The 26246-nt window shown below is 45.2% G+C and overlaps 1 protein-coding gene across 1 annotated transcript in view; it reads left to right on the top strand.

Annotated features, from left to right (window-relative positions):
• The window catches only part of LOC124798774 (zinc finger protein Gfi-1-like), a 178795-nt gene extending 152812 nt beyond the window's left edge, over positions 1-25983 (top strand). Inside the window, exon 3 of the mRNA XM_047262303.1 lies at positions 25793-25983. Coding sequence (XP_047118259.1) covers positions 25793-25983 — 191 coding nt within the window. The remainder of the gene's footprint in view (positions 1-25792) is intronic.
• The last annotated feature ends 263 nt before the right edge of the window (positions 25984-26246 follow it).

Here is a 26246-nt window from a genome sequence, read left to right as displayed (position 1 = left end):
GGCACTCTGCAAGCACCTATGATTGTCTGAGACGTTCTGGTTTTCCGCCAAAACAAAGTCAATGACAGCTCTCTGCTTGGAAAGCACCTCCATTATAGGCGCCACTTTGAAACCTAGGTATAGCGCCGCCACCTATCGGAATTACATGAAACTATAGGTCCTGAAGCGGTAATATTCTACGATGTCCTACAAGAAGTTCCGCATCTTTTCAACCTTAATCGGCCAAGCAAAAAAAGTGTTGCTTTACTCATTGAACACCGCAATTAACTGACCACGAACGACACTTGTTTAATGTCCACAATTCGTCACAATCGTCAGTTGTGGTAACGAACTAATGTCCACAATTCGTCGCAATTCTCATTTGTGGTAACGAACGACACTTCTGCAATGTCCACAATTCGTAGCAATTCTCATTTGTGGTAACGAACGACACTTGTGCAATGTCCACAAGTCGTCGCAATTGTCAGTTGTGGTAAGACCAATGTTCTGTATAGTTGCGAGTGCATTAAGTCGGAGCTAAGTCAATCCGAATGCGGGAAAGTTCTTATGGTCATATTGTGTGTGCTCCCGTAACCAAGACAGCTGAAGAGTTTCGTGTTTTTCTATGCCGTATACAGGGAAAAAGCGGATAAACATCATCCGTGTCACAACGCAACGAAAGTGTGTGTTGAGTTATATTGATGGACGGTCACTGAAGAGGATTGTGACGAAAAATAAGAGGACGATAGTTGCAAAAGTCACTGCGGAATTGAATGTAGCACTCGCGAAACCTGTCTGTTTTTTTTTTTTTAAAAAAAAAAAAAAAAAGAGCTCTCTTAATAACAAACTGCTAGGTGAGTTGGATTTCCAAAACCACCAGTAATGTAAATGCTTGTAATAGAATACATGGCGCCGAAGCCGTAAAACCTGGAATATGGAGCAATGGAAGAAATTCATCTTGTCGGATGAGTCAAGTTGCACACTGTTTCCAATTTCTGGACGAGTTTACGTCCCAAGAGTGAAACGTGGCGAGGGTTCGCTGATGATCTGCGCAGCCATATCGTGGTATTCCATGGGTCCGATGGTTACTCTGCAAGGTCGAATTACAGCCAAGGCTTATCTGACCATTTTGCCTCATCAAGATCGATGCTGAGTTACAAGAGGACAGCGCCCCTGTTCACACAGAGAGCATCTTCTAGGTAGGGCTCTGTGAGATCAAGGACGGATTGTCGCATTTCCCTTGGCCACCATAGTCACCAGAGCTCAACATTATTGAGCCTTCGTGGTCTCCCGTGGAGAGAAGGGTTGTTAGCACTGCTCACTTGCATCATCGTTGCTCTTTTCAGGACGATTGGTGTAAAGTTGTCTAAAAACCATACAGCATCTGTATCTATCCATTCCGACACGACATGAAGCCGTTGTTAATGGCAAGGGTTTTGCTACGCCGTATCAGAGATGGTATCATATTTCTGGAGTTTCCATATCTTTGTCCATCCCCTGTAATTCCGCCTCCACGACTCGTACCCCACCATTTACACCCGTCCTATCCACTTAATACACTAAACTACCATGGAATAACCCCCCTTGGAAATCTCCTCGTTAAGCAATCAATAGAGGGATCACACTAGGCTACTTCAATGAAACCCGCATCAAAATTTATCCGTCGTGACAATTATAACGTCTTTCCACCTGTCCTACCGTTACTCCTCGCCCTTTGTCTTTCCACTGTCCGCCAGCACCTACTTACACCTCCGAACTTCCTACGCAGCGCACTCCTATATTTTTTACCCACGCCCTTCAGCCCTCCGATAGACGTTTTTCCCTCCTCAAATTCTTTTCTCCCATCAAATCCTTTTCTCCCATACAGAACCTTCAGCTTTTTAGAGAAAATGCAGGACTGTTTTTTTTTAATAAGAAGTCACGGTTTCTGCAATATTTTTAAATACATGTGCTTGTTTTTACTTTTTAGCCCCTCAGTTTTAATTTAAACAACAAAGAAAATCAACAATTATAATGTTTTTATGTAAATGTCGTCGAAATAAATCTTTTAAAAGATTTTTTAAAATACCAATAAACTTTTCACTTCCCAATCTTATGTATTCGGTATGTCTTCATATTTTTATTTTGGCGAAAGAGCTGAATTTTGTACCGCTGACAGTAGGCGATGGGAGTTATATAGCAATAAGGAAAAAAAAAAAACATGTTGAAGTCGGTTAGTTGTTTCCCATCGGATTTCAAAGCTACAAAGTTATTAAGACTATTTCGTTTTCCACAGTGGTTTTTATTGTGACCACTGTCGTTTATTCCCGCACGATCGCCTGATTTCAGCCATTTTCCATCATTAAGAGCTTAGTCATAACTTAGTAATTTTCCTGAGACGTAGTTGGCAGCCGAGTTTGTGCCACACATGTTCTGTCGGGGATAAGTCTGCGGATCCTGGTGGCAATAGGAGTACGTCAACATGACGCAGAGAGTTCATATTTATTTATTTCTCAAGTAAAGACCTGCTGCCTATTGCTATATACGAGGGCTATTCGGAAAGTAAGGAACGATAGGTCGCGAAATGGAAACCACAGTGAAATTCAAAACTGTTTTATTAGCAACGGTTAGCTACACGTTCCGGCTACTGCTCTACACAGTTGCCGCTCAGACGTAGACATCTGTCGTAGCGTTGTACCAACTTTTCAATTCCCTCGTTATAGAAGACATCCGCCATTGCTTTTCGACAGTTTTATACTCTGGGCTGCAGCTCGTTGTCTGTGTCAAAATATTGTCTTCATAGCCAGCGGTTCATGTGAGCAGAGATGAAAATCGGAGGGAGCCAATTAAGGGCTGTATTGTGCGTGATCGAACACTTCCCATCGAAAACCCTGCAGGAGCATCTTCATTCCCCTGCAGTGTGCGGCCGAGAATTGTCGTGTAGAACGAACCGCACGACAGTTATGTTATGTGGATTGCATTGCTTCAGGAGAAATCTTTCGTCAGGCCCTCATTCTTGGTGGGAGACGCTAATTTCTAGCCATCTTTACGTTCTCACTGTGAGCTGAGAACTGAAAAGAGCGACATGATGCGATCGACGGGAGTACTAGGCACAGTGCCCAACGCATCTGTGCAAAGCTTCATTAGATTTTCACTATATTTTCCTCTTCGCGATGATCGATCCTTACATTCCGAATAACCTTCGTAACAGGTCGTAAATTGAGTGATTTTACGTCATACAAATTCAGTTTTATTATTTCCACATTTTTTGTTGTACGTTTTGAAATGTCCCCTTAGAAAAATTAGTGAATTACTGTGCTGGTAAACCCCTTCCGTTATTTGATTTTCAAACAGCTGAGCAAAACTGAACGTACTCAGACATTTCTCTCTTTACTTATTCTGATCATCACTAAACTGACACACAATATTTTTAGCGCAACGCAATCTGACTTTTAATAATTCCTACCAAAGAATGGCCCTGACTAACAATAACCTATACCTTTATGAATCACTTACCTCACAAAAATCTTCATTGCTCGAACTACTGCAATACAGCGAGCGCCAATACTGCCAGCTAAATAAAAGATTCTAACTACTGAAGTCTCCAACTACTGATAGGCATACTTAGCAAATGAAAGATTTTGATAAAGAATAAACAATGTATTCACCTTAATAGTGTTCAAAAGTAATTTTATATATATATATATATATATATATATATATATATATATATATATATATATGAGTTCATGACATCCAGTCTTACAAACTTACTGTCTCTGATGGACACACGTCCAGATCATCCGCTCTCAAAACTCCGCCATCTCTCTCCCCACATCCACCACTGCTGGCGGCTCACCTCCAACTGCGCAACGCTACGCGCTGTTAACAGCCAACTGCCCAACACTACAATAGCGACTATTTCAACAATACCCACCAGCCACAGACTGCACACAGCACAGCCAGTGATTTTCATATAGAGCGCTACATGGCGTTACCAACATAAAAACCTATACAGCCTACTTACAGTTTTACAAAATCATAAAACTAAAAAAATAGCAAATAGAGTTGATGGCGACATGTACCAGGCATGGGCGAGCATTGGACTGTTAAAAAATGGCATCGCCTGAGAGGTGAGAGATGGCAACGGAGAATGTCCGTGGCGCACCTATAAACCGCCAGCCACTATCAGTCGTGAGCTGTAGCTACACCCGATGGATGCATACACCAGTACGCCAGGAGTAGCACCACTGTCCCTCTCCAAAACATTGGAACAATGGGGCCTCTTCCCAGGTCGCCGCCACATTCGCCTGCGATGGTCATCCGGGGCAGAGCAGAACCACGATTTATTGCTTTATACAGTGAGACGCAAGTAATTAGCAGTCCGTAACTGCCGCTCACGTCACGAGCAATGTTGACAATTTCGCATCGGCTGGATGTTATTTTCGGAGCGTATCTCCAAATGAGACTATTGAAACGTTCGTTCTCATTTTGAGTGAAACTGCCCAAACAACGATCTAGCAAGTCAGTTTTACTTAGATCGGTATAAGTAGTGGTGATGGCATCGATAACGAATCGTGGCAACCGGTTCTGTAACGTCGAGGAGTGCCGTGCACGTTCGTTCTCAAACGCTCACATTTCGAGCATATTTTGGAGAATAATTCTTCAATGTATATGCGTTCGAATAACGTAACAAAAAAAGTTTCGATTTTTTTCGACCGTTACCGTACGATTGCCCCTTAAGATAGGCAACCCAACTTTTTCATCCGCTGCAGGTACAGGGGATGTAAGTTGGGTTGCCTACCTTAAGGTCCGTGAAATGTTTTCCGCACCAGCCTTATTTCGCCCACCCTGTGTAAACCGACAAGACTGATAAACCCGATATAAGCAAACAGCAACCCACTGATCGCTCCACAGTACAAACTTGTCCTGCGGGCTACGCTGTAGAGTTGCGCCACGTTTTGGAAGACTGAACGTGTTCGTACAAAGCGGTGGGTGACACCAGGCGAGTTCCGAGACGGTTTTTCGCGGCCGGCGCTGAGCTCAGCAGGGTCCCAGCTGCCGGGTGGTGACTCTTCCCAGGGGCCGCGAGATGAAGCGGCGTCGCCTGCTCAGCATTCTGCGCGCCGCTGCGCGCCGTAATCTCTGCCGCGCCGGCTGCCGGCCACTGGCTGCTGGCTAGCGGCCGCCTCCCGCAGGACAAATAAAGTTGCCGCCTGATTTGACAGCTCTCCCTAGCGCCGGACTGGACGCGCCGAGCCGCTGTATCACTGTCCGCCGCTGCCGGCTGCAACTTGCGGGCGCCCTTCCACCCAGTAGCAGCGGGGACGACGAAAATATCTCTCCTTCTGCCGAAACTACCTTCCTTAACTGACCCTTCGCGATTTTATGCATCCGGAGGAGAAACTTGGTGACTCAGGTGCTACTGTTCATTCCGCTAAGTCGCAAATTGCTGGTTTTATGCACCGCTGGTTTGAATTATACACTGGTGTCCAAAATTAAAGCAACAAAAGGATATTTGGCGAGGTTGCGTTTATTTTGCTACAAAACAGTATAAACAGGGGATTATTATTCTCGAAACGGAGACATACAAATTTACAGTGGCCATACACATCAATAAATATGTACATATACACTCCTGGAAATTGAAATAAGAACACCGTGAATTCATTGTCCCGGGAAGGGGAAACTTTATTGACACATTCCTGGGGTCAGATACATCACATGATCACACTGACAGAACCACAGGCACATAGACACAGGCAACAGAGCATGCACAATGTCGGCACTAGTACAGTGTATATCCACCTTTCGCAGCAATGCAGGCTGCTATTCTCCCATGGAGACGATCGTAGAGATGCTGGATGTAGTCTTGTGGAACGGCTTGCCATGCCATTTCCACCTGGCGCCTCAGTTGGACCAGCGTTCGTGCTGGACGTGCAGACCGCGGGAGACGACGCTTCATCCAGTCCCAAACATGCTCAATGGGGGACAGATCCGGAGATCTTGCTGGCCAGGGTAGTTGACTTACACCTTCTAGAGAACGTTGGGTGGCACGGGATACATGTGGACGTGCATTGTCCTGTTGGAACAGCAAGTTCCCTTGCCGGTCTAGGAATGGTAGAACGATGGGTTCGATGACGGTTTGGATGTACCGTGCACTATTCAGTGTCCCCTCGACGATCACCAGTGGTGTACGGCCAGTGTAGGAGATCGCTCCCCACACCATGATGCCGGGTGTTGGCCCTGCGTGCCTCGGTCGTATGCAGTCCTGATTGTGGCGCTCACCTGCACGGCGCCAAACACGCATACGACCATCATTGGCACCAAGGCAGAAGCGACTCTCATCGCTGAAGACGACACGTCTCCATTCGTCCCTCCATTCACGCCTGTCGCGACACCACTGGAGGCGGGCTGCACGATGTTGGGGCGTGAGCGGAAGACGGCCTAACGGTGTGCGGGACCGTAGCCCAGCTTCATGGAGACGGTTGCGAATGGTCCTCGCCGATACCCCAGGAGCAACAGTGTCCCTAATTTGCTGAGAAGTGGCGGTGCGGTCCCCTACGGCACTGCGTAGGATCCTACGGTCTTGGCGTGCATCCGTGCGTCGCTGCGGTCCGGTCCCAGGTCGACGGGCACGTGCACCTTCCGCCGACCACTGGCGACAACATCGATGTACTGTGGAGACCTCACGCCCCACGTGTTGGGCAATTCGGCGGTACGTCCACCCGGCCTCCCGCATGCCCACTATACGCCCTCGCTCAAAGTCCGTCAACTGCACATACGGTTCACGTCCACGCTGTCGCGGCATGCTACCAGTGTTAAAGACTGCGATGGAGCTCCGTATGCCACGGCAAACTGGCTGACACTGACGGCGGCGGTGCACAAATGCTGCGCAGCTAGCGCCATTCGACGGCCAACACCACGGTTCCTGGTGTGTCCGCTCTGCCGTGCGTGTGATCATTGCTTGTACAGCCCTCTCGCAGTGTCCGGAGCAAGTATGGTGGGTCTGACACACCGGTGTCAATGTGTTCTTTTTTCCATTTCCAGGAGTGTATATACACAAATTGTATTTATATTACATGTGCGCAGTACTTTGCAACCTCCAAGGCGCTTGGAGTGGCTTGCAGGAGATCAATCTTCGTGCAGGATGTAGGACACAAAAGGCACTGGAGCATGTGGCTTGCGGTTTGTTCTTGTCCACAATCACAGGACGTATATTCTATTATGAAGCCCCATCTCTTCAGGTTATCTCTGGATCCTCCAACTCCTGATCGTAATCTGTTTAAAGATTTCCACACCAGCCAGCTCTCGTTGTGTCCAGGTGGTAGTTCCTCAGCTTCTGGCGTCTGCAGGTGAGGCGTCGACTTCTTCCATAACTCCAGCCTTGCCTTCTCTGGTGAAATGGTGAGCTTCTCGGATGTTCTCAGGAAGCTCTTTCGCGATCTCAGGTGATAGTAAAGTAGAAACAATGTATAGAATACAGAACGCAAACAACTGCAAAATGTACACAAAAATGTTTTTCGTTTTTTTTTTTTCAAGTTAACGGATTTGCACACATATTCCGACAACTTATTACTGTGCTCAGTATGGAGTGTGATCACACATGGTAGGAATACAGGCCTGACAACGACGGGGTATGCTGCGAATGACGTCATCAATCTCATGTTGATGCAATAAAGCTCATTCTTCCTGCAGAGTTGCTCGCAAGTCTTGGAGACTGGTTGGTGGATGCTGACGTGGTGCAAAACCGTCTCCCTAGTGCATCCCAGACATGCTCTATCGGACTCAAATCTGGAGAGCAAGCAGGCCACGCCATACCTTCAATATGTTCCTTTTCCAAAAGCATCAACCATCTGTGCTGTATGAGATCCACAATTACTGTCATTCAGTATGAAGTCCGAACCCACAGCACCTCGCTACAACCTCAAATGGCTTACAGCAGTCAAACACATGTGGTGGAGTACCGAATACTCGAGCAACAGTACTCAACAATGAGCAGCGTAACTGTGGTGTATGAAGTCTTGTGTGTAGATGACGTAGGTATTCTTAGAATTCTCCCATTAAAATTACGATGGTTCAGATGGCTCTGAGCACTATGAGACTTAAGTTCTGAGGTCATCAGTCCCCTAGAACTTAGAACTACTTAAACCTAACTAACCTAAGGACATCACACACATCCACCCCCGAGGCAGGATTCGAACCTGCGACCGTAGCGGTCGCGCTGTTCCAGACTGTAGCGTCTAGAACCGCTCGGCCACTCCGGCCGGCTATCTTTTAGTCGACAGATGCAATTCTCCTTATATTTTTTTCATCCTGAGGTACGACTATTTTTTCAATACCTGCCGTTCCATTTTGTTGATGACGCTGATATTGGTGGTTAAAGATGGTGCCTGAACTGTCTTAGTCATTACTTCTTAACTACATCTGGAGGCAGCGATCTTCACCGGGCCAGCTGTGGTTCCCAAGACAGTTTGTTACCACACTCTCATGTCGGCACACATACGTCGCCAGATTCTCGACAGCGGCACCACAATTTCACCCCTTTGTAGTGTATTTATTGTAGAGATCGTCCGACATTTCTTGGAAGTTGCGACGCCCAGACAACTGAAGGACGAGGAAAATAAATTCAGGGATTGCTAAATAAAACTGTAGCACAAAAATAAAAACATGAACACAGGCGTTTGAGCTACATACCGCCATATAGAGCACGGAAGAAGGTACTTTCTACCACGGAACAGCATTCCCTTTCACGTTCCACACGCAAATGGAGAGAGAGAAAAACACCTGTGTATATGCTTCCTCTTATCCTGTCTTCTCGGTTCTTTGCAAGACATACGTTGGTGGCACTAAGATTGCATTGCAGTCTGTCGCAAATGTTGGTTTTTGAAATTACTCCATAGAGATTTCTGTCGGGCAAGGACGTGCAGCAGGCAGTTACAGACTTCTTCAAGCACGAGGGCACCGTATTTTACCAAACGGGTATGTTCAACATGGTGCGACGGTTGGTTGATTACCTTAGTGCTCACGGCGATTTTTCCTGATTGGTATACCGATTATGAACTGTACGGCTTCCAAACGGAAACTTTTTGATCACCCATTACATTTAACCCACGTGACTGTGTCAAGCAGCGCACCGTTAACACTGTTGCCTGCTCATAGACTTTAACTTACACTCTTGCTCATTTGGAGCGAGCTATTCTCGTGCTTATGTACACTATCACTCAAAAGGTTTCTAACGCCCTGAATGTAGGATAAAGAAGGCTAGTTACAAGATTCAAATACAAATTAGCTGCATTATTTGCCCAGAGTTATGCTCAATATAACGTTTAAGAGTAGTGTTCCATGTTTTTAAAAATGAAATCGTTCGAAACATAAAATTGCGTTGTTATGCTATTCAGGTTCCAAGCACTGCAAGCCGCTAATTTCGTATTGTGGTGGCGTAACAAAATCTTTCCTCACAACATGTCGCCCATTGGACGTCAAGAAATCTGTAAACATTGTTACAGGTAAGAAAGGGGCATGTAATTATGCACGAGATATCAAAGAGTGAATTTCAGTGAGCGCTCAGTGAAAACACCGATAATGCGACGAAGAAACGAACTTTCAACATAAAAACGTTCTGAAATTGTGTCTTTACGTGCAGCCGGTCTTAGTATGCGACAAATACCGCATTAAGAACATATTTCCTTGGGATGTGTCCATCATACCTTGCAGAGGCATGCGGATACTGGCCAAAAGTAACTTGAAAAGGTGATGACAAATACATAGTAGTCACAAGTAAACGTGGTCGCTTCAAAACAGCTCCAGTTTTAGCGGCACAACTCAACCATAATAGAGAAAAGCGGGTGAGTGTAAGTAATGTGAAAAGACGTCTTCAGGTGGCGAACCTTAACCATTACTGACGGCCATTAATGGGCAGAAGGGGCTACACTGGGCAAGACCACATCAAAGTTGCGCAGTTAAGTCAATGGAAAAAGGTACTTTTCAATGACGAATCCAACTTTGAGATCTCTGGCACAAAGCGACGCAAGTTTGTTCGCCGGTTGCCAGGTGAACCAACGTCACACCAATGTGTGTCTCCAACATTAAAGCATGGAAGATGCTGGTCTGGGGGTGCTTTGGAAGTGATAAAACCGGTGATTTTGCACAGTTAAGCGGAACAACGAAGAAAGGGGATTACCGTCGCATTCTACAGTGTCATGCAAAGCCATGTGGAAGACGTTTGATAGGCAAGGCACTCGTCCTACAACAAGATAACAACCCTAAACAAACTTCAAAACTGGGCAACGCGTATTTGGCAAATTTAGGAAACTGGAAGAAGAAGGAACTGAAAAATATGCTCCGGTCGCCTCAATGCCCCGGCTGTAATCCTATTGAACTGCCCTGGGGGTCAGTTGGATAGAGCAGTTAAATTAAGGCCTACTACCAACGTTGATCACCTCTGGATCAGAGTACAAGAGGAATGGTGGCGTATCACCGAGGAAACCCTAATGAAGCTGCCACAAAGAATGCTTCGCGTATGCCAAACTAGGCTACTTTGAGAAGAGTAAAATTTGACTCCATGTATTTAGTTTCAGTAAAAGATTATTCCAAGTATGACTTGAGTATCTCTAACATTTCTGGTTCCAATTTGTATTTTTTCCTCAAAATCTCTAATGTTCAAAAACTTTTGAAAAAATAGTGTAGCTGGAACGGAAATTCTACAGTTGCATGCTTCGAGTAGCATGAAATTTACGTCATATCGCTAAGATGTTGGCATGACTGCTGTATAAGGGTTGAAGTTGATTGGAGAAATTGAGAAGACAGCTTCTAGAAGGTATAAAGAAAGAGGTGGGTTCTTCATAGTAACGAGAGCGTAACAGGAGCAGCCAGAAGAGAGTGCAGCAATCAGTGTGAGGGAGGCTGGGGGCGGACCAGTCGGGAAACGACGTACGCGATGCGGGGGCGGTGGAGGAAGGGGAGAGTGTGAAGAGGTGGAGGGGTGGGGGCGTCTCCCGGGGAAAGCGGCGGCGGTCGCCGCTCCGGAGGACCGGGATCGATATCCGGCGGGGGCTGCGAGCAATCTGAGAGCCCGCCCGGCGCGGTCCAGGCCGTCTTTATGACGGACACAGATTGCCCGCTTTTACTGCCGCCGTAAACTACACAGATTCCGGGCGCACTCTGCGCTCTGCGCTCTGCTTCTCCTTTATGGACACGGCTGTAAAAATGAAACACTCTCCGGACAGTCTGCCCACTCCCTCCCACAACAGCCACCCCCGCCGCAGGTGGCTCTGCCCGGGGGCGGGAGTGCCGCCTCCCTACTCTCCTCGGGACCTCGGCTGGAGAGCTTTGCCGTCGCGGAAGTTGTCCATCGAGCACTCCACAAAACCACGCATTAATCTCAGCTGACGGACCTAGCGCCAGAGCGTCGTCCCCCACAAGTAATTACTTCTGAAAAAAAACTAGATTTTACTATAAATTATTTTTGTCAAAAGAAAATTTAGCATTTCACGCACACCATGGCCGAACAAATAATATTTTTTCGAGGTTTCAAGTGCATTACCTGGTTAAATCTCCACAGACTTTCAGTGGAGTGCTCCGCTTCCATTGTCAAGTGTTTTTTTTCTTTTAAAAAAAAGAGAAAGAGTCACCAGTCTTCTGATTGATGCGGCCCGCCACGAATTACTCTCCTGTGCTAACCTCTTCACCTCAGAGTCGCACTTGAAACCTACGTCCTCAGTTGTTTGCTGGAGGTATTCCAGTCTCTGCCCTGTCTTCCTCTACAGTTTTTGCACTCTGCAGGTCCCTCTAGTATCGTGAAAGTCATTCCCTGATGTCTTAAGAGGTGTCCTATCATGCTGTCCCTTCTCCTTATCAATATTTTCCAAATGTTCATTACCTCTCCGATTCTGCGCAGAACCTCCTCATTCCTTACCTTACCAGTCCACCTAATTTTCAACATTCGTCTGCAGCACCACATCCCAGATGCCTCGATTCTCTTCTGTTTCGGTTTTCCCACAGCTGAAGTTTCACTAGCATACAATGTTGTGCTCCAAACGCACATCCTCAGAAATTTCTTCCTCAAATTAAGGCTTTAGATACTAGTAGACTTCTCTTGGCCACAAACTCCATTTTCGCCAATGCTACTCTGCTTTTGACGTCCTGTTTGCTCGGTTCGTCATCGGTTATTTTGCTGCCTATGAAGCAGAATTCCTTTACTTCATCTAATTTGTGACCATCAATCCTGATGCTAAGTTTCTCGTAAGCGCTTGCTTCTCAAGGGGCACGGACCCTGTGCTGGACGGAAATGTTTATATCGCTCTGGCAATGATATATACACTTTTGTCCTCATTTCTGCATCTTCTCATTACTTTCGTCTTCTTCCACATACTCTCAGTCCATATTCTGTGCTCATTAGACTGTTCTGTCAAGTGATAACTATAATATAATTGCTACTGTCGTCCTTACAAAGTCACACTGTATTTTGTGACGTCACTGGTGCTCCACCGCCGTGTACGGTAATGTTTTCGTGGCACACCCTCCCCGCTCGCTTTAGCACCCCTATGGCCGGGTCCCGAACTGTGCTAAATTGCAGGCTTCCGTCCTTATTACAGTCACTGCTTTTACGACTTTGTTCCAGGAACTATTTGCCCATTTACTAATAGATGTCTCGTCGAATGCAATTCGGTTTAGCAGAGCGTGTTCTTCTGCCGCTCATTTCTCAGGATACCGTAAGCGGAAACAAGTCTCGTGTTCTACACGGCGTTGCCGAGCAGTGCTCACTGCCTGTTCGGCACAAAACTGTCCACAGCCACTACACGGTATTTTGTTAATTCCTGGTGTTCTGAGGCCTACGTCGTCTTCCACTGGCGTAATGAGTTGTTGAATTTTTGCTACACGCCTGCAGACCGAATCGGTTTACACCCTTTAGAGCCGGCGAATCTTTCTGTTACTGAACCACACGACGGCAAAAACGTTGTCTTTTTCATGTCCTCGTCGAGGAGCTTCTCCTTACGTCCCAAGGTTTGTACTACAGGTGGTGCTAAGTGGTAGCGCAGAGATATCGGTTCGTGCGGGTGGGTTTCTGGGAAACGCTTAAACACCGATTTTCGCCTTGATCGAACGCTACCAAACTCTAGAATATCTATACTAGCACCTGCGGGATATGATTAGTATAATTTCATCCTTATACGAACTTGTTATCAGGACAGAAGAAAGTCATGTTTTGATGTGTCCAGCGTTACTGGAGCTTTAGAAGTGGAGACTAAGAGTAGGTTAACAGCAGCTATACAGTAAAAATAAGGAGGCACAAACCTGTTCCCAAGCAGGTTTGTTTGTAGTTTTTTTGATTAAATTCACCTGGCCTAAGTGTGGGTGGTACTAATCAGTAGAGTGACAGTTCAGTGATAATAAGGTGTACACATAAGGTTTCTATGTCGTGCCTGGTGGTCTAGTAGGGCGCCACGGCAGCCCATAGTATTCGGTCAGATGGCTGGCTGCGCTCTGTAATAAAAAATAGTCTGAATGAAGTTCTCAAGGGTGAACTTGAAGGGCCATCCAATGGCGTTCGCCTAGACCAACCGACGAAATCTATGACGAAAAAATGAAGAAAAAGGATGAAATAAAAGAAAGCGGAACATCGCGTGACCTGTACCCATAGAATGCGCGATTGAGTCCCACTACGAAAATTTTCAGCCTGCGTTTAATTTAACTATCACCTCTCAACGATGTGAATAGTCGGCGGCTACGACACTTGGTTCGCATATCATGTTAAACTGTACATCCCCTTTATCCGGTTTGATCACTGGGAATTGATTAGGGATCCGCAAGATCTCGAAGTGGCGTCCATTTGAAATACTTACTCTCGGCCACTGAGTCGTACGAAACTGGTATCATAATTAAGTTTGTATGATTTCCTTGTCTTATGTTGATCTCTGTTTTCACTCGTAAGCGATCGGTGAAGTTTCTTCTTTTTGACGGGAACTAAGGAACACGATGAGTGAATGAATGAATGTATCTTCGAATGAATGAATGAATGGCAATTTGAAAGGTACATTCTCCCCTTCCACCTCCACACTTTCACACAATTATGGGAATGAGTACAGTGTATGAACGACACCGTGGACAAAGTTCATTATTATAGGATCACAAAATACTTCGCTATGTTGATGCTGGCGGCTGCGAGCCGCTTTTAGCCACAACTGACCCTCTTCCCCGTCACTCCCCTTGTGGGTCACATAAGTATAAATAGCTAATTGCGAAATTAGAGTTGACTTTGACTAGTAACGTAGTGAATATACGAAAAACGATGTAAACAACATGGCGACAACAACGTCATGTCGTTAGCGACATTTCTTAACGTATACAAAAAATACAATCTCTGTTACGAGAACTGACTACATCGGGAAAAAAGTTCAAGTTACCATTGGTATGATCAATCATACACAAAGAAGAGAAACATTCCTTTGAAAGAAAACTAGTCGAGACTCGCAAAGCCGGCCGGAGTGGCCGTGCGGTTCTAGGCGCTACACGCAGGTTCGAATCCTGCCTCGGGCATGGATGTGTGTGATGTCATTAGGTTAGTTAGGTTTAATTAGTTCTAAGTTCTAGGCGACTGACGACCTCAGAAGTTAAGTCGCATTGTGCTCAGAGCCATTTGAACCATTTTTGAGAATCGCAAAAATGAGTTGTACGGTTGTAATGGGCACCACGGCGACAGTACGAACTAAAAAATTATTTCTCGTAAATCGATTATTATCGGAAAATACACTTCAGCTACATAGCTGTCTCGATGAATGCGTGTATCAGTAGTAAATCGAAAAGGCTTTAACTACAAGTAAACTATTTGTGCGAAAGAAACCGAAGCGAGTGTCGTAAAAACGCTCTAAAACGGGAATGAAGACATCGCTACACAGTCCGAACTAAAAATTAGTATTTACAGTAAATAAATCGAAGCTAGTATCTAAAATACAGTTTAGCTGTATAGCTCAAGTGGAAAATGCGATAAGCGATTTCGTATAATATGCAGACCTACTACGAATTTAAGAAATAAGTATAAAAAAAAGACTGATAACTCCATTGGTCTAAACATGTATAATTCCCTTCGAAAGAGAGGAGACTGTTTTTTTGTTGTTTTTCGAACACGACAAACATAAAACATACAAATTATCTCGAAAGTATTTAAAATATGACAAGAAATAGCGCTATGAAGAAATCATATTCAAAATACGCACCACTGATTGACGTCAGAGGAGCCATTAGCATTAGGTCGCTGATCAACGCAGATGGTTACTATCGCGAATTCCTCTTGATCTGCCCCTACGTGGACTGGTAACGTGAAGCAGAGTAGTCGGGTCAATTCTAGTGTCCGATACCACCCGTCGACTTTGACCAATGACGTAATGTGTGATGTTATTTTGTTTGTGCCGCTGATTGCTGTCGATGAACATTAAATGATTTCTCTGGAGTTCCTCGTTACGCGCGTATATTACAATTTCGATGTAGATTGTTTTGTTTTCATCTCGTAATTTGTTTTAGGCATCTTTTGTTAATGAAAGTAGTCGTGATTTATAAGTAGTCGTGATTTATAAGGTCTTGATTTCTCACGCTGTTCGTTATGGATGAGTCAGTTGTTTTTACTGCGAAAATTCTGCTCCAGAAAACGAGTGACCGTAAATCAACTATAAAATTTTTTCAATCATTGGGCGTCATTGCTGAATTTCGCAAGTGCAGTGTCCGTGGAAATTATATGGTTTTGACGAAGGTTGCGTTATCACGAACTTACGGCAAAAACATGTGGAGGTGCAGAACATATGAAGATCCATACGCAGGGGGACGTGGTTCGAAAGATCGAGGCTGAATTTGGAACTAATTGTCATGCTAACCTACTATTTTTGCTATGAATATTCTTGCACATCTGTCATGCACGAAGCAGGGGTTTAGTGTGGCACTGCAGATGACTGGTTCTCGTTTTGTAGAGAAGTCTGCGGGGAATTTATAAAGTATAGGGGGTCATTGGGGGGAACCAGGGGTTGTAGTTGAAGTAGATGAGTCACATTTTGGAAAGAGAAAGTATGAAAGGGAGCACGAGGTTGTTGGGCTTTGGGTTTTTGGAGTAGTAGTTTCTGGAGTTGTGCTGATGTTGTGTTTAGGGTAATACCAAATCGGACAAAGGAAGTCTTGACATCTTTAATTGAAGAATATGTGGAAGAAGGTTCTGTAGTCATGTCGGACGGGTTTGCTTCGTACAGGAGGCTATCATCATTTGGTCGTGAATCACAATATTCAATTTAAAGATTATAAGACGGGGTCATGTACTAATACTATCAAGGGGTATTGGCGGGCTGTAAAATCTGTTGTCGGGTGGGGAAAGTGAAGGATTTCAGTGTTGCAAGGCCATTTAGATGAATACCGTTGGAGGAAGAGTATTCCTAAAGGTTATTGTTTATTTCTTGCATTTTATGAAAGTGGTCAGCAAAATGTACAAGCCTGGTTTTGTTAGTTAGGTGTTGGTGGGTCTGATACTTTTTTCTTTGTTTACGTTGCGTTTTTTTTATGCTACTGTATTGTAGGAGTGCTACTATTTTGGTTTCTCTGGAGGGAGGTTTTCCTGTCGTTTCAATATCTTCTGGTTACAATGGTGGTCCGATGGGTATTGCTGCGTCTTTGTTGGAGGGTTTATATGATTGACTCGTGGTTTCATTTTTTTATTATTATTTTAAAATTTTGCGTCTGATTGAGGGCAGGTGGTAAGGAAGAACTGATTTGCGTGGTACCTCATTCATGCCTGGGAGTTTGTATCTGTTATTATTTTTTTCATTAGTTATTCTGGATTTTGCTTCTTCCGTTACAATTTGACCTTCTAACATTATTATTTCATGTTATATCCTTATTTCGTTCTTGTCAGCCTCGATATTTGACTCCTTTGGAAGTTCATATGTGGTAAGTTTCTTTTTATGTAGCTATTTTTATGTTTTCCTTCACGATGTTTCTGCTACACTTCTCTTATTTTTACTGTCGCTCCTGGTGTATCGATTTTACTGAGTGTTACTTGGAGCTCCTGTAGCTGGTGTGACTGTTGTGTAGTATAGCTATCGGTTGCAAGGTTTGGTCATTTTTGCGTTTTATTTCTTTGCGTGTGCAGTAATGTGTGTAAAGATTTTCGTTTTTTGAAAGTCTAGACGTAATCTGTAGTTCTCTTGTAAGATCATTTCTAAGCACGTTTCTGATATGTTATAAGATTTTTGCGCACCAAACAGTAATATTGGAATCGGTAACTAGAAGTGACCTCCTACGTACGTTGCTTTTAGTTAGCGTTTCCAACTATTAGACGGTTCATTATTTAGATCGTTTTTGCAGTACGTGTGGAAAATATAACATACGCTCGTAATTGCTCGCGTGTTCTTATTTATTTCAGTCATCTTCAACCCGTTTAAAAGAAATTCGTGCATAAATAATAGTAGCGTTAACTGTGTTATTTTATGTCATGCTACATTCGTTTGTTTACGAGTATGATCCGTACCATTCATAGATTGTCCATTGCAGCACCTTTGCCTCACGTATGACGTCATTGGTCAAAGCCGACGGGTGGAATGGGACACTAGAATTTATTCGAGTAGTCAGTGTACCTAGTGAACTAACGTGCAATTTTGTCTTCATCTCAGAAACGTGGAGGTGTTTGTAAACACGTAGGACGGGAGTTAGCCTTCATTTGCCTCGCACAGTTTCCCACAGCTCGCCTGTCCCCAGGCTTCCGCGGAGCGGCCCACGGCCCACGGCGTGCTGTGATTGGTGGCAGCGTCCGTCCCGCCCACAAACACTGGCGGTTGCCTAGCAACGACTCGGCATGCGTACTGCGTGCGCTGCGACCTTCATCTCGCGCTCGCTTCTTCTCCTTTACCTCTCCCGTCAGGCACGCGTACGTATCTCTGCGGTGTCATTCTCAGCGGAAGAGGTTGCAGACGATCTCTGTATTGCAAGATACTGCGATATCAGAAACGACTCCGTGCTCTAACACTTGTATTTGCTGCTCTCTGGCCACCTATCTACAACCAAGGTATTTTAATTGTTACAGGTTTTTGAAGAGCACATAAAATTGTGTATTCATACCTTCTTAACACGTGGTAAGAAGGTATGAATGCACAATTTTATGTGCTCTTGAAAAACCTATAATTACGATTTATAAACTAATATTTATATGTACAGGGTTATTACAAATGATTGAAGCGATTTCACGGCTCTACAATAACTTTATTATTTGAGATATTTTCACAATGATTTGCACACACATACAAAAACTCAAAAACTTTTTTTAGGCATTCACAAATGTTCGATATGTGCCCCTTTAGTGATTCGGCAGACATCAAGCCGATAATCAAGTTCCTCTCACACTCGGCGCAGCATGTCCCCATCAATGAGTTGGAAAGCATCGTTGATGCGAGCTCGCAGTTCTGGCACGTTTCTTGGTAGTGGAGGTTTAAACACTGAATCTTTCACATAACCCCACAGAAGGAAATCGCATGGGGTTAAGTCGGGAGAGCGTGGAGGCCATGACATGAATTGCTGATCATGATCTCCACCACGACCGATCCATCGGTTTTCCAGTCTCCTGTTTGAGAAATGCCGAACATCATGATGGAAGTGCGGTGGAGCACCATCCTGTTGAAAGATGAAGTCGGCGCTGTCGGTATCCAGTTGTGGCATGAGCCAATTTTCCAGCATGTTCAGATACACGTGTCCTGTAACGTTTGTTTCGCAGAAGAAAAAGGGGCCGTAAACTTTAAACCGTGAGGTTGCACAAAACACGTTAACTTTTGATGAACTGCGAATTTGCTGCACGAATGCGTGAGGATTCTCTACCGCCCAGATTCGCACATTGTGTCTGCTCACTTCACCATTAAGAAAAAAATGTTGCTTCATCAGTGAAAACAAGTTTCGCACTGAATGCATCCTTTTCCATGAGCTGTTGCAACCGCGCCGAAAATTCAAAGCGTTTGACTTTGTCATCGGATGTCAGGGCTTGTAGCAATTGTAAACGGTAAGGCTTCTGCTTTAGCCTTTTCCGTAAGATTTTCCAAACCGTCGGCTGTGGTACGTTTAGCTCCCTGCTTGCTTTATTCGTCGACTTCCGCAGGCTACGAGTGAAACTTGCCCGCACGCGTTCAACCGTTTCTTCGCTCACTGCAGGCCGACCCGTTGATTTCCCCTTACAGAGGCATCCAGAAGCTTTAAACTGCGCATACCATCGCCGAATGGAGTAGCAGTTGGTGGATCTTTGTTGAACTTCGTCCTGAAGTGTCGTTGCACTGTTATGACTGATGTGAGTGCATTTCAAGCACGACATACGCTTTCTCGGCTCCTGTCGCCATTTTGTCTCAGTGCGCTCTCGAGCGCTCTGGCGGCAGAAACCTGAAGTGCGGCTTCAGCCGAACAAAACTTTATGAGTTTTTCTACGTATCTGTAGTGTGTCGTGACCATATGTCGATGAATGGAGCTACAGTGAATTTATGAAATCGCTTCAATCATTTGTAATAGCCCTGTATTTAAACAGTAAAGACAGCCATAACAATAAAAAAAAAAAACGCTGATGATGCTGCAACTGCAGTGAAACATGTCTGGAACAAAAAACAAAAATTGTGTTTTGCTAAAGGCGGACCACAGTCAAATCATAAGTTATTGTTAAAGGAAACACAGGCAAAAGAGCTTCAACATCAAGACGATTATCTTTATTTCCTTGCCGGCGATCTCGTCGTTAAGCTTAAAACTGGTGACTTCTGTTTCGGCAGGACTCAGCTGTGAAATTGAATTACGGAAGTATGTCAAAAATTTGTAGGTCTTCGATTAACACCCAGACCTTTCGGGGCTCACAGCATATCTAAATTCCCTTTATGTTGTCTTAGACACGTCTGCTACATGAAAGGAAAACATAAGGGGGACTAGCACTGATCGTTGTGGAAGGCTACTATTTAGCGCAAGTGAAGAGCTCACCTTAGTGCTCATTAGAATTTCCAAGCTTTCAATTGTTTAACATAACACTGATAGGGTTTACAATTTTAAACATGGTATGACTCGTAAAAGTTTTCACATTACCCTTGTCTAAACACAGGATCGTAAGCTGTTCTTAGATCTATACGCATAGTCGAGGCCTTTTGTTTGTACTAAAACTGTAAGTAAATAAAAGTTGTCAGTGAGAGAATAAGGTCGATGCAGTAACGGTTAGCCTGTTCAGTAGGCAGGTTTTGCAAGATTTCTTCGAAGTAGAGCAGTGGGTTGGTTGCTTGGCGGTTCGCCATTTGGCTTAAATGGTTTCAAGATGACTGTGATTTTTGCTCTTTTCAAATCATGATGTGTGTTATCTGTTTGGAAGAAAGTAAACGCAAGAGACCAATTGATCGTTCGGATTGTGAATTGAACTCCCATCATAAAATAACGCCAAGATGATCTCAGAACAGGCACAAATGTCGTTGCCAAGAGAAATCGGAAGTGGACTGCTGTCGGAGCTTATGAAAATCAAACTTAATCCTTTGTCTTTGCTTAACACGTACTGTGAGTATTTATTTCGGTTACATTCTAACAACTGCATTCTTGTAATCAGTAGAAATTGGAGACTTTTTATATAGAATGTTTTATGTAATTAGTCTGTACTATCACCTCCTAAAATATTAACTGTTCATTCTGATTTACCTCGTACATTCTAACCTTGATAAATAAAAGGCAATTTCCTGAATGACTGATTAACTCATCACCACCCAGCCCAAATCGGGCGTCGCTTAAGAAGAGATTTTTCTAAATTTCAGCCTAAGGGGGTGATATAGGGGATGGAGGAGTTTCTATTTTTTGAAAATGTCGCTATTAAGGCAATTTTGAAGATAAACCTACGAAAATTGGTATTTGGTTTCTCGGTCAGAAATAAAGATATATGTGCTTCAGCACTTTTGAAAATACAGCTCTATTGGGGTGCAGTAGCGAGTAAAACTTTTTTGAAAATATTTCATTATAAAGAACTAATAAAATATTTTTAAAGCTACCTCTATGAACATTGGTATTTGATTTCGTGATTACAAATTTAAAAAAAAAAAATAGATGTTTCAGTGTTTTTGCAAATTAAACCTCTAAAGTGGTGAACTATGGGACGAGATTTTTTATGAAACTATTTCATTATGAAAGCACTTTTAAAGGTAAATCTACGAAAATCAAAATTTGGCTTCTCAGTTAGAAATAAAAAATACGGGTTTCACTGTTTTTGGAAATTCAAACCATAACGGGGGGGGGGGGGGGGGGGGGGACGTTTTATGAAAATATTTCATTGCGAAAGCATTTTTAAAGCTAAATCTTTTTGACACGTCCGAAGTGATGTATACAATATTAATTCGATAGCAATTACTACATGAAGTGCTGCGTCTTTTGATATAAATGAAAAATGCTGTCTCATCATGGTTACAAAAAGTATAAACATGCTTGACACTAGGACAGTGTCTTCTTAAAAAGAACGATTATGCATTGACGCACTTCGTAGCAAGCTGTCGGAAATTGACGATTGTGAATAAACACTTTCAATAATATTCCAGACGAGAAATCTTGTCATTTGTAAAAGCTACAAATTTCTAATGTTCTAGCTTGTTTCTTAACTACCTGTCTCTCTCTTTTAGGTCTTCCACTTTACACTGTCATTAATGTCCTGTGTTGTGTACAGCATTATTCGTAACTACACTCCTGGAAATGGAAAAAAGAACACATTGACACCGGTGTGTCAGACCCACCATACTTGCTCCGGACACTGCGAGAGGGCTGTACAAGCAATGATCACACGCACGGCACAGCGGACACACCAGGAACCGCGGTGTTGGCCGTCGAATGCGCAGCATTTGTGCACCGCCGCCGTCAGTGTCAACCAGTTTGCCGTGGCATACGGAGCTCCATCGCAGTCTTTAACACTGGTAGCATGCCGCGACAGCGTGGACGTGAACCGTATGTGCAGTTGACGGACTTTGAGCGAGGGCGTATAGTGGGCATGCGGGAGGCCGGGTGGACGTACCGCCGAATTGCTCAACACGTGGGGCGTGAGGTCTCCACAGTACATCGATGTTGTCGCCAGTGGTCGGCGGAAGGTGCACGTGCCCGTCGACCTGGGACCGGACCGCAGCGACGCACGGATGCACGCCAAGACCGTAGGATCCTACGCAGTGCCGTAGGGGACCGCACCGCCACTTCTCAGCAAATTAGGGACACTGTTGCTCCTGGGGTATCGGCGAGGACCATTCGCAACCGTCTCCATGAAGCTGGGCTACGGTCCCGCACACCGTTAGGCCGTCTTCCGCTCACGCCCCAACATCGTGCAGCCCGCCTCCAGTGGTGTCGCGACAGGCGTGAATGGAGGGACGAATGGAGACGTGTCGTCTTCAGCGACGAGAGTCGCTTCTGCCTTGGTGCCAACGATGGTCGTATGCGTGTTTGGCGCCGTGCAGGTGAGCGCCACAATCAGGACTGCATACGACCGAGGCACACAGGGCCAACACCCGGCATCATGGTGTGGGGAGCGATCTCCTACACTGGCCGTACACCACTGGTGATCGTCGAGGGGACACTGAATAGTGCACGGTACATCCAAACCGTCATCGAACCCATCGTTCTACCATTCCTAGACCGGCAAGGGAACTTGCTGTTCCAACAGGACAATGCACGTCCGCATGTATCCCGTGCCACCCAACGTGCTCTAGAAGGTGTAAGTCAACTACCCTGGCCAGCAAGATCTCCGGATCTGTCCCCCATTGAGCATGTTTGGGACTGGATGAAGCGTCGTCTCACGCGGTCTGCACGTCCAGCACGAACGCTGGTCCAACTGAGGCGCCAGGTGGAAATGGCATGGCAAGCCGTTCCACAGGACTACATCCAGCATCTCTACGATCGTCTCCATGGGAGAATAGCAGCCCGCATTGCTGCGAAAGGTGGATATACACTGTACTAGTGCCGACATTGTGCATGCTCTGTTGCCTGTGTCTATGTGCCTGTGGTTCTGTCAGTGTGATCATGTGATGTATCTGACCCCAGGAATGTGTCAATAAAGTTTCCCCTTCCTGGGACAATGAATTCACGGTGTCCTTATTTCAATTTCCAGGAGTGTATCTCCGGGGTTTCAGAAAATGACCGATCGATAACAGCAGGACGCAGACGAAAAAGATACATACAGGATTACAATTATTGAACTATTTGAAAAAAAGCATTAATTAGTTTCAAACTACGGCGTGCACACACTTTATTCAACATGAAAACGTCACCACAGATATTCGGATTTGGGTTACGATACCTTCGATATGCCTGGCATCAATGGCGATGATGTGGCGCAGACGAATAGCGAAATTCTGTATAGCCTGCTGAAGTGGCGGAACATCGATGCTGTCGATGACCTCCTCAATAGCTGTTTTCAACTCGACAATGGTTTTGGGGTTACGGCTGTACATCTTCTAAAAATGTGTGTGAAATCTTATGGGACCTAACTGCTAAGGTCATCAGTCCTTAAGCTTACACGCTACTTAACCTAAATTATCGTAACGACAAACACACACACGCATGCCCGAGGGAGGATTAGAGGTCATCAGTCCCTAAACTTTCACACTACTTAACCTAAATTATCCTAAGGACAAACACACACACCCATGCCCGAGGGAGGACTCGAATCTCCGCCGGGATCAGCCGCACAGTCCATGACTGCAGCGTCCAGACCGCTCGGCTAATCTCGCGCGGCTGTACATCTTCTCTTTACTGTAGCCTCACAAAAAGGAGTCGCATGTGTGCAGCTCCGGAGAATATGGCGGGCAATCGAGGCCTATGCATGTGGCCTCTGGGTACCCCAGAGCCAGAATGCGCTCCCCAAAGTGCTTCTCCAGGACTTCAAACACTCTTCTGCTTCTATGTGGTCAAGCTCCGCCTTGCTTGAACCACATCTTGTCCAAATTAACTCACTTTGGATAATGGGGATGAAATCATCTTCCAAAACCTGTTCGGTAGTTACCGTGACATCAAGGACTATCGCACCGATTATTCCGTGACTGGACATTGCACACCACACAGTCACCCGTTGAGGGTGAAGAGGCTTCTCGATCGCGAAATGCGGATTCTCATTCCCCGAAATGCGCCAGTTTTGCTTATTGACGAACCAATCCAAATGAAAGTGAGCTAAGCCAAACCAGGCGCAAACTAATTCCCATCATGTCTCGAAGCCAACCGCGCAGTTTCAACGTCCTAACGCAGACTGTTCAGAAGTTTAGACGATTTTATTTCATATAGTTCAATAATTGTCACCGTGTGTCTGGGGTTTCAGAAGATGATCGATAGGAAACAGCAGGACTTACAAGGGGAGGCCGCCAATTGTGAAATTCAGATTCGATTCATACTGCGGATAATAAAAGCTCATGGCCAATGGTGCAATGTGGCAAAGCACCAAGATGCACTTCTCAGCCGTTGTCGAGAAAATCGACAGTTAAAATAAACGGTTGCGGTGAAATACTCTCTACGATTAATAGTTTACTACAGCGTCGTGGCGCAGCGGTAAGCGCTCCGGTTCATAATCCGAAGGTCGCCGAATCGAATCTCGCGCCATGCAACTTTTTTTTTATTATTAGTTTCTTGTAATTCAAATATATATACATATATATATATATATATATATATATATATATATATATATATATATATATGGCGCGAGATTCGATCCGGCGACCTTTGCTTATGCATGTTGGTGAAGGCGGATCGCTCTCCAATTGTACCACCTCCATTTTTCCCTTTTTTTTTAACAGGGTGTACCAAAGCTCTCCCGTCCGCACTGATTTTCGACGATGTTATAAGTTGCGCTAGGGACCGCATCTACATTCTTTCGAAGTTAGCACGCAACTACGCTGTTATGCGGCTGCTCGTTTCGGCCCATTCAACATCTGTCCTTCAAGTATAACGAGCCAGTAACGGAGTTTATATTTCATACCTGCCACAGCAAATTTGTGTTCGTGGTGTCTCCATTCTAATTCGAACGTTTGACTTGCGCTGTACATATTCGTTTCGGAATATCGTTTCTACGTCTTCCGTTAACTATACGTGGATAACATTATGAAGATAATTAATAACATTGTGAAATACAACTTTGTTTGCGGAAAACATAATGATGTTCGAAGTCGCCAGTTTTTCCACGACAAACGACTTTCAACTATTTATTATATGCATAATTGTTGCAACTGATTGCCGGGAATTATATATATATATATTTGAATTACAAAAAACAAATACTAAAAAAAAAAAGTTTGCATGGCGCGAGATTCGATCCGGCGACCTTCGGATTACGAACCCGAACGCTTACCGCTGCGCCACGACGCTGTAGAAAATTTTTAATCGTAGAGAGTATTTCACCACAACGGTTTCTTTTAACTGTCGATTTTCTCGACAACGGCTGAGAAGTGCATCTTGGTTCTTTGCCACATTACACCTCTCGCCATGAGCTTTTATTATGCGCAGTATGAATCGAATCTGAATTTCACAATTGGCGGCCTCCCCTTGTTAGACGTAAATGACACATGAAACTGGACGGAGCAACTCTCCCATATGGGAGCCATTTATGATACAACTGTCAGTACGTGAATGCAGTTCGTTGAAGTCGCTGACATCACTCGCCTGGGAAGGTGCGCTTCATTGGGTTGCCTATCTGTCGTGTCCTGAAACCCTGTGGGTACTTACAAATAACCCTGTACATTTCGTGCTTCGCGTGCTGCACTGTTTGTTTTTGCCCAGACGTCCACCTGTCGCAGATGTCGCAGCGCGCTCTTGACTCACTCCAGTTGTCACCACCCCGTTCTGTTCTGTTTTTTTGCAGGGGAGAAGCCGCACAAATGCCAGGTGTGCGGCAAGGCGTTCAGTCAGTCCTCGAACCTCATCACCCACAGCCGCAAGCACACGGGTTTCAAGCCGTTCGCCTGCGACCTGTGCGGGCGCGCCTTCCAGCGAAAGGTGGACCTCCGCCGCCACAAGGAGACGCAGCACACGGAGCTGAGGCCGGTGGCGTAGTGGCCGCTCTGCGGCGGTGCCGCCCCCGCCGCCGCCGCCGCCCCCGCCACCGCCGCCTCCGCCGCCTCCGCTGCCCCCGCCTTCTCGCCCCCGGCGGGACACCACCCGGTGCCGCCGCGCCAGTAGAAGACTCCAGAGTCCAGCTCGCCGCCTTCCTACTCGCAGCGGAGGGGCGTGGCGGATCTGCGAGGTGTACACCTCTCAGTATAGCAGCAGAGACTGCCGGGATCGACAGACACTGTGCCGACTCCAGCAGAGGCCGC

Source organism: Schistocerca piceifrons, chromosome 5, assembly GCF_021461385.2.
Source record: "Schistocerca piceifrons isolate TAMUIC-IGC-003096 chromosome 5, iqSchPice1.1, whole genome shotgun sequence".
Classification (NCBI taxonomy): domain Eukaryota; kingdom Metazoa; phylum Arthropoda; class Insecta; order Orthoptera; family Acrididae; genus Schistocerca; species Schistocerca piceifrons.
Note: the sequence above shows the minus strand (reverse complement) of the source record. Positions and strands in the feature narration are given on the sequence as shown.